Source organism: Pholcus phalangioides, unplaced genomic scaffold (assembly GCF_987345545.1).
Source record: "Pholcus phalangioides strain wild (caught in Gottingen) unplaced genomic scaffold, Ppha-v1.0 ptg000004l_1, whole genome shotgun sequence".
Taxonomy (NCBI): Eukaryota; Metazoa; Arthropoda; class Arachnida; order Araneae; family Pholcidae; genus Pholcus; species Pholcus phalangioides.
Genome location: NW_028301597.1, coordinates 2,793,920 through 2,809,937, shown reverse-complemented (window position 1 = coordinate 2,809,937; position 16,018 = coordinate 2,793,920). Strand labels below are relative to the sequence as shown.

General features: G+C 39.9%; 1 protein-coding gene across 1 annotated transcript; it reads left to right on the top strand.

Moving 5' to 3' along the window:
* Positions 1 to 14,252: 14,252 nt before the first annotated feature.
* Positions 14,253 to 15,789, top strand: LOC149086423 (glutaryl-CoA dehydrogenase, mitochondrial). The gene has a single exon (XM_089255532.1). The coding sequence runs from the start codon at positions 14,375 to 14,377 to the stop codon at positions 15,641 to 15,643; it is 1,269 nt and encodes a 422-aa protein (XP_089111658.1). The 5' UTR covers positions 14,253 to 14,374; the 3' UTR covers positions 15,644 to 15,789.
* Positions 15,790 to 16,018: the final 229 nt, after the last annotated feature.

Sequence of the window (16,018 nt, the reverse complement as noted above, 5' to 3'; positions counted from 1 at the left end):
GATTAAAAAGATTGGTTTTAATTAATAAGCAGTCAGCTAATTTTATTTTAAAAAATCCGATTTCTTTTTTTTATTATTTCAAAAATCATGATTTTTTTCATACCCTGGCAAGCATGTGCGTGAGCGATGTGAGTGACCAAAAAAATGGCCTAGACAGTGTGCAAGCGTTTGAGTGAGCAAAAGATTGTGTAGACATGGGAATGAAAACAAATGAGTGTTTAAGCATGCGAGTGACCGAAAGAGTGACCAAGAGAATGTGTAAATATGGGAGTGAACAAATAAGTGTGCAAGCATTGAGTGACAAAAATAGGTTTCAGATCAAAAGAAGTGACAAGAATGGGTGAATGGGTAAACCGTGTTTTACCGCAATCAACCTGTTTTTTCCTGAACTGTTCTCTTCGTTTCTTGAATTCAAATATCGTAGCGAATATTTCACTTAGAAACATTGGACTCAGGAGGGGCAGGGCAACTTTCTAATTGGGTTTGTTTTTGAGCACAGGGTATCCATTTCAAAAGTTAATTTTTTTTTTTTCAATAACTACAGAACCCCTTGCAATATGAATAGCGTATATGAATTCTATACATCATTTGGATACTTTTTCTAATTGGAAGTATGCTTCTAGAATCAATGGTTCGCCAGTAATTCACGGTGCGTGCAGTTGGCTATGCATCCTGTATATCAAACTTATACAAATCTGAAGCATACGAATTTCAGTACTTACTTCAGTACGACCAGCATGAGCATCGTTCATTGTCCCAGAGCATGATGAGACGTAGAGAAGGAGTTGAAATAAACACCAGTAGTCCATAGATGGCTCTCACACACAAGGGCCGGGTGTGTAAACCGATTGCTTCTCCTAAATTATGCATGTGTGATACTGCACACGCATATAACCATAACCTACTCTTAAATTATAACCACTAGAACTATCTTGAAGTAATGCAACAGTTGAAATACGAAAGCCACGCGCACATTCGACATTGCTTCCATGCAGTTGCCCAAACAATATAATTCCCATAGGAGCTATATTATTTATTTCCCCCGGCACTTAATTATTATAAGTAGTAAAACACTTCAGAGTGTGCGAGCTTTTGGTTTTTCCAATGTTGAAGTTTCGTTAATGTTGTGCGTATTTCAGCGTCTGTGCGTAGTGAACATTTTTCCCGTATACAGACCGTATATTACTTGATACAGCAGGCGCGCCTCTAATAAAGTAATTTATATAAAATTGCTATGTATATAAAATTGATTTCCTGTCGGTGTGTGTTTTCACTGTGCAAATCTACATTTTTGGACTGATCTTCTACAAATTTTGCATACAAATCTGGGACCGATCTACTACAACAAATATCGGGTCCAAACAGAACCCAACTTGAACGATAGACTACTTTGAAAGTTCACGTCAGAGCTGAGCAAATGCCCGAAATGGGCAAAAAACTGTCGAATAACAATGGTTCCTGGACCTCAACAATGACATTTGGAATGTTAAGGCAAACGTGGTTCCCTAAGAATGCGTTTCATACATGTTTAGTCCTTTACAATGATTTGTCTCTTCTCTTATGGTCCCATTACATGGGGAAAACCAGGGCAGTGCCACGACAGGGCTATCACTCAAAAGCCCGAAATAACAAATCATTGGATTAATAATGACAATCGACGTATTCTATTATAAATAATCACATGTTCTTAGTTATGAAAAAATGATTTGTTAGTTTTTAATAGTTGATCCAAAAAAAGAAATGGTAGCCATGTTACATCGCGAAAAGTATGGGTTCATTGCCAAAAAGTGCCAATATAGGTGGCTAATTTGCCAATTTGTTGTTGAAATCGTTCAGAAAATGCTGATGTTGGAAAATAAAGAGCAAGCACGAGTTTTACTTCGGCCCACTTTTATAAAACTTTTTTAATGTTATGCTAAAAAATAGCAAATAATAAATACTAAGATTTACGGTAATGTTTAGATAGTTCAAACCTTTCTCTAAAAGACTGTGATATAACAAATCCCCTTTCTGATATTTTTTATGAAATTTATTATTTTTTTCATTTTCGGCCAAAGTAGCACATAAATTAGAGTAGCTTTATCCCACATCAAATATTCCTATTTTAAAACACTGTAAACATGCTTGAAGCGACGGAACCCATTGGTTTTGGAGAAAAAGTACTCACATTATCAGTACAAAAATACACTTTATTTATTTTTCGTTCCGCAGGTACTTCTTTGTCAAAAGGGAAAATGTTTTTCAAATCAATACAAAAAAAAAGACTAAACAATATCAGTTTTATTAGAAGTCTTAAATATGATCTTTGTATCAGTCTTTTATATGCTCAAAAAAAAACTTTCAATTCTTAGCTATACAATATTCACAGAACTTCCTCTTTTCAATAATTTTGGAGGCTTGATCACTTGTGCGATATTAGACCATTTGTAGAAAAGGTGTCTTTTTTTCTCTATCGGCCACTTCCAAATTTTTTTTTTTTTTTGTAGGCTCTATGCAATCCACAAGCACCAGTATCTGCTTCACTCATAACCAGTCCTGAGAAATATTTTTCATTCCAAGCAAATACTGTACTACAATATTTTTTCTTCCAAAGAGCCCTTAGGACTTGGAGAAGACAAAGAAACGTCTTCTCAAAATAAACCTCGAAAAATAGATGAACTAAACAAAAATTCATTTACAGCGATAAGTAAACGGAAGGAAATTGTGTGAACCAATTTGCTCTCTTACAGATAAAAAGAAACATTAATGAGAAATATGGGGTATATATCTCAGTCTAGAGGGCCTGGCTCTACGATAGGAGGGGGCATGATACGAACCGACATGCTCACGGATAGAGGAAAATTTTTATTCCAACATTAAATGTATTTATTTATCTATACAATATTGTTAGCCCCGAGGTCTTGTAAACATATACAAGAGGATGCGATTGAAAATGACAAAAATATTGTTTGATATTGGACAAAAAACTAGTGATAATGGGGGATTCGACAATAGAGCTTGGGAGTTTGTTCCATTCACCAATGATATGAGGAAAGAAGCTGTGTTTAAAATCAGTCAAGTGGAAGCAAACATAGGTTTTATTTTAAGGGAATGGGGTCGAGTCTTCGAGAGATGTAGGATGATTTGGCTAAGATACCAGAAGTATCTATGTTGAATTGACCATGGAAAATTTTATATAACAATGTTAGTCGAGAAATGAGACGAAAAGTAGAGGGAGAGAAAGTACCCCAATTTTTTTTCAGAATGGATGGGGGGGGGGGTGCATCGCTTTTTATTTCATCTGCAGATAAAATTTCATAAAATTTCGATATCTGTGCGGAAACACAAAATAATATATTACCTTATGCAATATGGTTGAATTATTTTTTTTTGCCCAGCAAAAAAACTATAAATAGAGTCGCATCCTCAGTCATTCTCAGACTCTAAAGGTGCATATTGGGCAAACTCATTCACCATGAAGAAAAATGGTGCCTTTCTTAGTTACTTTTGTCCATAACCAACAAACGGGTAAAAATAAAATTTTATCAGCAAAAACATGCCTTTTAAAAAATATTGAAAATATCTATACAGTACAGTAACATATTACATGTTAAAAATTGTGCTAGAACTCCTACTGTCACCTATCAAATAAAAAGCACAACTGTTATTTTTTCGATTGAAATTGATTAGTTTCTAATTAATGTGCCGCATGAAAAAAAAACAATGCGATATAATATTAGTAAGTATTTTTGAGCAATAACATAAATTAAGTTATTAAATTTGATGCAAAACTTTAATAGTTTGTGTTTGTTTGCTGTAAAATAACACAAATAAAACCCGCATAAAAAAAGTTAGTACTTAGTAAGTTTTATTGTAATTTAATTTGTTTAGGGCATACTGCTCAACCGGTAGCCTTCATGGTGGTATAAGGCTACTGTCCGATTATAACGGGTTCTTAATTGGGTTGGAAAAGCAATTTTCTCGACAAAATCTTCTGTAATTTAGGAACGGTAAATCGTCAAAAATTCACGAGAACGGGCGGGAAAGAACTTCCGCTCGGAAACATTGGTTTCGATCCGACTGTACGTGCCTCTACAATCAAAGTCCCTGAAATCGATGATAAGCTAATGACACCGATCATACAGTTACCGACCCTTATACAGTTAAACTCGGTTATTATGACGTCGAGGATTTCGCGAAGTTTTGTCGTTATAACTGAGGTACCACTACAACCAAGGTTAATGTTTTCGAGACCTTTTAAGTATAAAAAATATAATCAGATCCTATATCTACTTACAGTCAAATAGTGTGTAATGAAGTTGTTTTATTATAATTAGGGTGACCATATTTGATCAGGGAAAATATGGAAAATTGAGATCATAAATATGGGACACGTAAAATACACGACAATTCTCACTAAAAATTTTGCCAATTATCGGCCAAATCTAAAGGGTAATTATTCCTTATTAATGTTACTGCCCTAGCCCGAAGTTGGCTAGTTCTCGAACTGGCCGTTCCAGTTTACCCGGTAGGCTAATGTCCAAAATTTGGACTTTAGTCGGCCCCTTATATCGATCTGTTATCGATCCCTTTGATTCGGGGTCATTGACACGTTAGCGTATTTTTTTGTGATAATTATGGCCATTTATAAGAAGTCATAGCTAACCATACTAATTATGGTTAGCTGTGGCAACCCTAACGACGAGAAATCTGAATATCGATGATTTGGTGATTCATATATATATATAGGGATCGACATGTAGTGCCGGCCAGAAAAGCCCAGCGAAAGCTTGAAATTCAGACATTGGCCGGATCACCTGTGCCGGCCAGTTCACGAATTGGCCAACTTCGGGCTTGGCATTAACATAGATAACTCTTGGTAGGAAATGTAGTGTTGCAGCAAGTTTGTAGTGATTTTAAATGCATTTTACGGAAAAGGAGAAGTTGGACACGGGCAGAACCGTTAACAGCATTACAGGGCTCAGGCAAAGTTATTTTTCTGGTTCCCCCCCCCCCAACCTGGCTACAAAAAAGCCACACAATTTACTTACTGTCAAAAATTTGATCAGATCTCATTATCATGAGGCCCTTTCTGCACTTGGGGACTTTGGGCTGTGCCAAGCTGGACCCATGCATTAAGACGACAATGAAAACACGGTAAATATGTAGAATTGATATTGATATTTTAGTCATAATTACCATAATATAATACCTAAGTTATGCAAATTATCTCCATCCTTGATTTTAGTAAGGAGTTGTGAATCAAAGTAGGCTTCGTCAGAAAGAAGGGGGGGGCGTTATTTAAATAAAAAAACGTCAGGAAGAGCAAAATTTCGAAATATTCCATTTACGTGTCTTATTATTACCCTAATTATGACATACAATACGGAAAACAAACAAAAAATGTCGTCATATCCGAGGTCGTTGCGTTTTCATTGACGTTGTATAAACAAAGGTTCGTTCCTCTATGGATAATTAGACAGAAATGTCAATTATTGGCGTGCAACCGAGGTCGTTAAGACCGAGTTCATCTCTATATATGTTAAAGCAAATTTAAGGCTAAAGCGCGAGATTAATATAAACAATGTAACATATCTTCCTACAGATGTAGAGCATAAACATCCACCATGGACGTATCACCCGGTGAAAGATATTTTGCCAACACAGGTCTTGACCACAGATGTAGAAGAATCAACAAATCGAATTATTTTCACAGACGGTTCAAAGACCGTGGATGGCGTAGGGGCCGCCTACATCAGTATATACATGGGTGAAGTAACAGACAAATGGAACTGCCGATTGCTAAATAACAACACTGTATTTCAAGCAGAGTTATACGCAATCTGGATGGCGGTCAGTTATGCAAAAAATTGTGCAGAAAAATCAACTATAAAGACAGACAGCATGTCATGTATACAGGCTACGAGACGTAGAATCCCCTTATAGCCTAGTGCATGACATTAGAAAAACACTAATGGACCACAGGAAGATAACAATACGATGGGTGAAAGCTCATGTAGACATTGAGGGGAATGAAATGGCGGATAAATTCGCAAAAGAGGCTACAAAACATCAGCATGAAAACCACCTAATGAAATTACCGGCATCCTACATTAAAAATCTGCTCTTGCAAGAAGCGTCAGAGAAATGGCAACACCATTGGCAAATATGCACAACTGGAAGAAAAGTCTTCGACGTAATACCAAAAGTGGGTAAAATGAAAGAAGTCATGCCGAGAGAAATAGTAATGTACCTCACAGAACACGGTCCATTCGGTGAATACATGCGGAGGTTCGGAATCAGCCGGACCAGTACGTGTAGATGCGGCCATCCGGGAAGCGTGATACACTATGTGACACAGTGTGAGTACACAAAGGGGTACCATTTACAGGCGCCTCCGAACGGACGAGAGATCTTGTGGAAACGGAAAATTATTTTACAAAGATCTGCAACGAGGAAACTACAACAAGTCTTGGGCTATCTGATAAATTATAAAGAAACTATTTTGATAATAACTGGAAGTAGTGAACAATCCACTAGTGATTCGGAAGTGGAATCTGAAACGGATGCGGGTTCCATATAGAGGGGCGCACTTGGGCTCCTAAACCATAACGTTTGAGTAATACACCCTGTATAATTTATGAATGTTTTTGTATATACAATTTCATAGTATGATGGTGGTTTAGTAACCTTGAATATTGTATGAGCTCATTATGGCATTTGTTGTGAATATGTGACGTACATAGTAATGTTTATGTGTATCAACAAGTATTATAAAAAGGGAAATTTATATTATGTAATTAGCGTATATTATATAAATATATTATGTAAATATGTGTGAGTAATTCAAATGTGATCGCTGCCACCCAGCACTGTGAACAGGGGCTGTGTTTGATTGTTCCCGCCGCACTTTTATAGTATGATAGTAATTTGTAACTTTGAATATATATTTGTATGAGCTCATGGTGATATTTGTACCCAATACTACCTTCATAGAGTAATGTTTTTGTGCATTCCCAATAGTATAAAAAAGGGAAATTTTTGTAAAGTAAATAATATATGCATGTAATTCAAATGTGAATGCCCAGCACTGTCAACGGAGGCTCTGTTTGATTATTCCCGTTGCAGTGCAGGCTCTGTGTGAATTCTGTGTGTGTGTGTATATTGCATATTCTGCAATAGGACAGGCAAAACTGCTCAGCACTGTGGACGGAGGCTTTGTTTCTTCGTTTCCCGTCACAGTCGAGGCGCTGTATATATGTAATTTGTATACATTGTGTATTGTGTATTTTGATCATTCTCAAAGCTCTCCCACATCAACTTGCCAGCTTCTTCCTCTTCTTTCTTGCCCACAAGTCTTTTCCACATTTCTTTCGGAATCCCAGGCTGCGGTCTCCGGCTCTTATGTGCCACTGGGCGCACGTGCAATTTTTCTCCCTAGTCATTGGATTCAGTCACCCATTTTTGTCAAATGGCTTGTATGTTGCATTGGTTGATGGCTGTCTTCCTGGGGAGAACGACGCGAGTAATTCGAAACTTGCGGGCACGGGGCAAGGGGAGCCACTACTATAAATCTTTGCTAACTTTTCCGACACAACTCTGCCTCTTTTGAGGGAACGGAAGTAAGGTGCTTTGCATCAGTCCGGGGTTGTGAGCGGTTCTATCTATCTATCTATCTATATATGTTACTGACAAAGCTTGCATTGGCCAGTTCGTAAATTGACCAATTTCGTTGTAAATTGACCCAGCCAATGTACAAATTCCGGGATTTGGCCAGCCTGTTCGTGAAGTGGCCAGAGATCCCTGAACAAAGTCTGATAACAAAATACATGATTCTGGTCATCGCCTAGTTGTGTACACCCTAAGGGGGCAGGTTATGTAACTACTTGCTTATCATCTAGGCGTAATTTTTCGTAATAATTATGTACACGTTAGCTATGGCAACCCATCAAACCTCAATCATGCGTTGCGGTAATGTAATCATTTTTTTTTCAAAATTTGACAGAAAATTATATTCCACATAATTGTTTTTATAGTTTTTTTCTCAGACTTTTTTTTCTCTCCCGTCCCATGGAGCTAATCCAATACAGCTATTATAATATAATAACTATTAATATATATTATATATTCATATATATATATAATTGGCGATTAAAAAAGTTAGATTTGGTGCCCACCGAACCGTCTTACATCAGCACATCGAACTTTGGCCAGGGATCTCCGACCACTTCGCGGATTGACCGCACTTCGGACTTTGGCGGAAACATATACGTGTAAAACAAAGATAACTGATGACCAATGGAAGGAGAAAATTCCCCTCACAAGGTTTGCATTTATTAAGTAATTCTAAACAGAGAACATCGATTTGAAATAATCACATTGAGTTTATTTGTGGCTACTGACTGGAGATTGAATTCTGAAGCATTTGCGGGACAATCTGTCCGCTTTTTCTGACATTTTGCTGATCTCTTTGGTCAAAGACACGTCGCTGGGAGTCATCAGTGGGTTTATGAGGCAGGTTCGTTTCTTGTGTTCGCTTACGATGCTGCCGGTCGCTCGTTGTTTGACGACCCAATATGTAGACGCATCCTTCGGTTTTCGCGAGTCCTCGCGTTTGCGCTCGTCTTTCGCGCCGAGAATCTCTGCTATGGAGCTTCTATAATCCAAACTCATCACTTCCGTGCTCGGAGCCGAAGAGCTCTTACTCGAGACTGGTATGTATTCGAGTTGGCTCAATTGTTTAGAACCGTGACTAGAATTCGAGTTTTTCGATCTCGTTTTCGCAGATTCCGGTAAACTTTTGGGGATTTCCTTGGCTTTGCTGTTTGGTGGTATGTTGCTGTTCTTCCTCCTCCTGGCGATTATCACCGAATACACAACCAATGACGACAAGCAGATCAAAAGAAGCAGATCTAGGGCGCAAAAAAAGCCAACCATGAACGGATGGGCTAGGAAATAAGACACGCGGTCTTCCTTGGACTTGGGATCGTTAGTCGCTTTTTCCGAATTCTTCACGCTCTTCGATGTTTTCTCGTTTGTCGAAGTTGATTTCTTTACTTCGGTTTTTTTCTTAGAGCGTTTTTCTGACGGGAAAACATCTATCAATGACTTGTAACTATCGGCCCAAAAGTCTTGCGACAATTTCTCGTCGAAGTTAGATTTAACGGTTGCGGGATCGGAACCGGAATCGGTACGGTTTTTCTTTTCCTGCTCTTCACTCGCAGGGGCTGCGCTTGTGGATTCGTGAACGACCCTTTCGGGGACATCTGTGTCCCCGTGTTTCTTGGGCGTGGGTGACGATATCTTGATAGAATCCTTGGATTTCGACCCTCTGCTTTCTTTCCTGGGCGCTAGATCCGCGAGAGCCTCTTTCAAGTGCAATATCGCAGACAGAGCTCTGGATACTCTGCTCATGTCTGATGCCGAATATTTCTTGCTCCGACGTCTAAAATCTTTCACTTGTCGAACGCTTCTATTCAACTTCTTCAATAAACGTGTCCTGACGTCTTCCGTCGATTCGCCGTTTCCGGCGGCATCGCGAGTGATATCTGGACCCAACAGAGAGACGGCCGCTTCCGGAGGCATCCCACCGCTCTGTAATGAGTCTTCCACTTCAGATTTTATTGCGGCCGATATTTTTTCGGGTGTGTGGTAGAAACTATTGTCAGGTAATACGTGCGTTCTATTGAAGTCCGCGCGGTATAACCGTGGGAGCTGCAGCAACTAAATGGTGGAAAATCAAAATTGGCACGATCAGAAAGCTCCCCAAGCTCTACATCATCGAAATCCATCTTATACTGTCTCTTTGAAACTGTTCCCATTGAGCAATCAAAACCTTCCTCGATAAATGTTAATGAAAATGAAATTAAAGATTACTTTTTGCGCATTTCCTCATAAAACTTAAGCCTATGAATGTTTGCAATATTTCATGAACAAAAAAACAAAATTTAATGGAACAGCTGACTCACCTCAAGACCGACACCTTCGTTTGCTTGTTGCGCGTGAACACATCCTAAAACTCGCAGTAAAGACCAGCACAGCACTGAGCAGCAAACGAATGACGTACTCATTGCAGCCGAGCTTTCGCTTACGATTTCTATTGCAAGGGAGAGAGAGAGAGAGAGAGTTTTATTGCTCTTTATCTATTTTTAATATAGGTTAACCCTTAACAAGAAGCATTTCTGTAGCGATATACGAAATGTCCAGAACGGCTTTTCCCCCCCCCCCCTTAATACATCGTATTTATTAAACGCGACTCTTTGTTCAACAATAAATCACTCTAGTTACGCTATATCGATTGTTTGGGGAGATTCTTCTACAGTTAAGCATGTTTCTCTTCGGAATTTGCTTCTCTCTCTCTCTCTCTCTCTCTCTCTCTCTTACACCTGCCCGAATAGCATTCCCATTCAATTTCACTTTATTTCAATGAAGTAGGCAAGGCTCGTTTCCAACATTAAGAGGCCCTGGATAAGCAGATATCAGGAGGTCCCTGCTAGTAGCATCAACGATACTTGGTTAGTCAGTAAATGGATATTATTTGAATTTGGACCCCTAAAGTTATGGGAGCACAGAGCAAATGCACCTCTTGCCCATGCGGAAATCAGACCCTAAAAACCCTTTAGCCCCTCAACCCTTGTACTTCGTTAACGGTAAGGAATAGTTAAATACCGGCGAAGAATTGATAATCATAGGGGTGTATAATGCCCTCTACTCCTTTGCTTGGCCGAATATTACGACCGGAATGGAAGTTTCGCAAAAAGAACCGAGTCTAAAACTCTGAACTGAGAGACTTACCAGCTTTCAAATAAATACTGTAATTTCGTGATATTCTCTGTGAAATTCACTTTCAAGCGTGTGTAATGATATTTCTCTAATTTTTAACAATGTCAAATATCAACAGGACATAATCCTTTATTAAAAATGTTCCCTTTTATTAATTACATATAATTAGAGGGTATGATTCTGCTTTTAACACCTACGCCAAGAATACCGAAACGTTTACCGGCCACATCCGTCTCATGGGTACAAGATTAGAATTAAAATGCGTGAAAATTCTTCGAGAGTCAAAGGATAGCCTGAAATTACAGTCATTTTCCGATTAACAGACTATTAGAGTTATGTAAATACTTGGTACTCTTAGCAAATTATTTAACTTGGAACCATTTGGTAAAGTATTTCTACAAAACCCTTCCTGCCCTCTCCGCATCTTAGATTGTCGAACTTCGTTTCTTCAAGGTATGCAATATAGGCCTGCACTGTATAAAATTTGCTTATATACACTGTATGGTTCATACCAATGGTTCTCAGCTAGGGATATTCAGGAGGAACCGTGGACTACAATCAAGTAAAAGAGCAGCCACTCCAGAAACCAATTCAGTAAAAAGAGGACTTGCTCTTGGATATGGGGGACCAAAGAAACGAAACATGGTCAAGAGAGGAAACCAACATGCATGGCAACATATCATGGTATGTACATTTCACGAATCATGCATATCAAAAGCGCCGGAATCTGGTTTCTATTTCAGGCTCCGTCCCATAAATTTTGTGAGGGAGCTGAGCTTCTCCCCACCCCATTCCAACAATGTACATCTCAATGCACCCCTCCTTCATATGAGCTTGAGTCCCCCCTTATATACGGGACGACTGGCCACTCTCAGCACCCTCGATGTTTCAGCGCCTCCGGCAGTAGGACCACGGAACCATACTCCATTTGACATGAGATATTCATAGCACAGTCAGAAAATTCACAAAAAAAATTCATCGATGGAAAACTCTTCACAGATAACAATTCATCGAAAGGGAAATGCATTCGGTATTCGGAAAATTCACAGAAAACAAAATTAATCAACGGAAAACTGTAGCACCGGAGCCGTGGGTGCTGAGGGTGCTCGAGCACCCACAACGAGAACCATTTATCACAAAATTGCATATATATCCATTGATATGAGTTTATTTGTGTTATCCCCTACCCCCGCATGCCGTCGAAATTCCCAATTTTTTTTTCTTTTGTCGCGTATTTTTTGCCGTTCTGTTTTGCTAGGGAAAAGTATTGTTGTGGCTTAGGGTCACCAGATTCGAAAACCGAGAGACGCCTACGTGCACCCCTAGTGACATCACTTTCCCCAATTTTCACGACAGATGGTGCCACTATTCTTACCGATAAAACCGGTCACAACAGTAGTTTCCCCCGACTAAAGCAGAACCACAAAAAAATAAATTCTGGGAATATCGACAGATACTGGTCAATGGGGAAAAAACACTACTGTTAATGATGATATATGTTTCAAAGTGGAAAAATATTTTTCTAAGAAAAAGTAAGTAAAAATAATTCTGGAAACCTGAAAAGGAGGACAAAAGTGAGAATTTTCCGCAACGTTGGAGGACGCTTGAAATGACATCAAATACGTAGCAGAAAATCTGGTAACCCTATTGTCACCGGTTTCATTAGTCAGGATGGTGGTGCCATTGGTTGTGGAAATTGGGAAAAGTGACGTTACTAAGGATACTCGGATGCTCGTACAGGCGTCCTCCTTTCTCAGTTTTCGAATCTGCTGACCCTACCTTGAATGGCTGTATCTGTGGCACTGAGCTATAAAGCTGAACACTTAGTAAGACGGAGAGCAAAGCAATGAGGGGAGAAGAGATCCGAGGAGAGCAGCGAAATCAAACACACTGATTCCAATAATCCTTCGTATAGTGGCGAGCACAGCAGCAGGGCGGGAACTTAGTGCCGTCTTAACGCATGGGACCACCCGGGCGTGGCCCAGGGGCCTCAGGAGAAGAGGAGACACAAAAATGAGATCCGGTTAAAAGTTTCTAGAATTTACAAGGTAGGGCCTCAGAAAAACTACTTGGCCCGGGGGCCCCCCCCCCCTCATGATGCTCTTAATACGGTTCTGCAGGAACTCCCCGCGATAAGAGACCAACACATTCAAGATATTTTGTTTTCGCTGCTCTGCTCACTTGTGTGTAGTTTCAAGATGGCAGTGCTTGTTTTCGCTGTTAAAAAGCAGTAGTGAGTTCAAAAATGTCACCAGAATCGTTGATATTAAGTTCTCGACGTACTTCAAAGTGCTGCGAACGATCAAATGGAAACAGCAAGTACCGAATAATTTTCATATATTTCCCGTCAAACTTTTTCGTATGCACGTGCCTAACCAAACAAAAAATAATTTATATTTAGTTTATAAGATTTATATATAGAGAGTTGTAAGCTAATTTATCATGCACCGTGTGTGGGAGAAATGTATTTGAGTAGTCTAACTTGTATGTTTCTGTGGAAAAATTGGCAAGATTTATTTATTTCTTTATTTTCTGTGTACCGTCAATATTTCCATACTGGAAGCGTTCCGAATGTTTTTTGTGTCAATAATTACGTTTCTTGTGTAAAAAAATTGAAACCAACAAATATTTATACAAATAAAGCTCTTCCTTCGAGCGGGGGAGATTTTTCACCACTACCAGTGATCGTAACCTCGTCAAGCGAAATTTCCCTTTTGACTAAATTTTTCCCACACATTCTGAAAATTGTGCTGCCGTCTATCGGTGAACGTATGTAATCAAGTATTTTACACTAGAGAGAGAGAGAAAAGCATTGTTTTGCATTTGTATATATTTTTTTCAATAAAAATTATTTTGTTTGCTGAACTCTCAAAATTTCCCACAAACGCCAAGAAATTTCCCATGTTGACCAATTTTGGCTAATTTTTCCCACGAATATGGGAAATTTCCATGGCCCCCACAAGGGGTGGGCTGACAAGGCTCTAGCCCAGGGGCCCGACAATTTTCACAATTTTTTTGCTTTTTCACGCTATAAATTTATCATAAAGAGGCCCGTGAAAGTCTTGTCGGGGGGCCAGCAAAAGATCCCATCCTAGGGCCCTGCTCCAGGATGAGGAGGCCATGGAGACCACTACCATCAATGACCACTACCCTTCCTTAGCGCTCAGTGATCTGTGGTTTGCATTTCGTGCGTGATCCCTCGATTGAAACGTAACTTGTGCTGTCATCTATTGGCGAGTTAGAAAACTTTAAGTGTTTTGACTTGCCAATAGATGACAGCACAGAGACGATATTCAAAAATATCCACTTACGCGGCTTTGCTATGATATAAAGAGAAATTGCTTTAACGATTTTCAGATTCAAAAAAGAGAATAAAGATTTCTTATTTTTCACTTTCTCGTTTCTCCGTTTGATATATTTTTTGAAACGCAACAGCTTTGAGCAACGTAGTCAAGTCAAGTCTATTTCGAAAGTACAGATGGTAAGTCACGGACGTCCTGACAAAAAAAAGCAAACAAACAGGTAATCAGCTGCTGCGGCGGAATTAAAATCCGAATGGTTTAGTGGTTTTTAAGAGTTTCAATTGCACTATTATCAAGTACCGGGTATAATAATGTCCTTGCTGTCATTCCAAAAATTTAGCGGACGCGTGATGACGGCGCTCTCGAGGTACTGCGCGGTACGTCACCTCAGTGCTGCCGGAGCACCACCTACTTTCGACTGGAGGGATGCCTTGCAGCTGGAGGCGCAACTGACCGAGGACGAAATCATGATCAGGGACCAGTTCAAGAACTACTGCACCGAGAAGCTGATGCCGCGCATCTTGCTCGCCAACAGGAATGAGGTCTTCGACAAGGACATAATGAAAGAAATGGGTTCCCTGGGCGTACTGGGTCCCACCATAAAGGGTTACGGATGCGCCGGCGCGTCATCCGTCGCTTACGGGCTCATCGCCCGCGAGTGCGAGAGAGTGGACAGCAGCTACAGGTCAGCCATGAGTGTCCAGTCATCCCTGGTCATGCATCCCATCCATGCCTATGGCACCGAACAACAGAGGCAGAAATATCTTCCCGAACTAGCCAAAGGGGAACTCATCGGTTGTTTTGGCCTCACCGAACCCAACCATGGCAGTGACCCAGCGGGAATGGAGACCAAAGCGATCTACAATTCGAATAAAAAAATTTACAAGCTTTCAGGAAGCAAGACGTGGATCACAAGTTCACCCGTGGCTGATGTGTTTATTGTGTGGGCTGTGTGCGAAGATGGTAAAGTGAGGGGGTTCATTTTAGAAAGAGGAATGACTGGGTTACATACTCCCGTCATCGAAGGGAAATTCTCGCTACGAGCGTCCATCACTGGCTCGATAGTCATGGAAGATGTTGAAGTTCCCGAAGAGAACCTTCTCCCAAATGTCGTCGGGTTGAAGGGACCGTTTGGCTGCCTCAACAATGCTAGGTACGGCATATCTTGGGGAGCTCTGGGTGCCGCCGAGTTCTGTCTAGAAACGGCGAGGCAGTATGTTCTGGATAGGTCCCAGTTTGGTTCGCCGCTTGCCAAAAACCAGTTGATACAGAAGAAGTTAGCAGATATGTTGACAGAGATAGCCATTGGCCTCCAGGGATGTATTCGCCTCGGGAGATTGAAGGATGAAGGAAAGGCCACGCCGGAGATGGTATCGATTCTGAAAAGAAATTCATGCGGTAAATCCTTGGATATTGCTCGGGTAGCGAGAGATATGCTCGGTGGGAATGGGATATGCGATGAATATCACATTATTCGCCACGTTATGAATTTGGAAGCTGTAAACACATACGAGGGTACTCACGATATACATGCTTTGATTCTTGGAAGAGCTATCACAGGATTGCAAGCATTTTTCTAGAAATATGTTGTGTTTTTCCTAAAATTTTATTACAGATGTGAATAATGTTTGAAATATATATTTTATGAGGCCATGCTAAAATTACATGAATTGTATATCTTTTTGGTATTATTTGTTGAAATTTATTAAAGTATGTATTTTAGTAATTTCTAAGAATGCTGTTTCTCATGTAGAAAATTGTTTTTCTTTTCACAAGTAAAGGGCCTCACATGAGGACTCTGAAATCAGGCAATTGATAGGAGACTCGATATCCAAGTGATCCAACACGTATATTGCTATGGTGCTCATCACATGAGGGCGTTGGCATGTTAGCAATGAGATATCACACTGGGCACTTGACATGTTACTCTAATGGCGCATACTGCATATACTCAT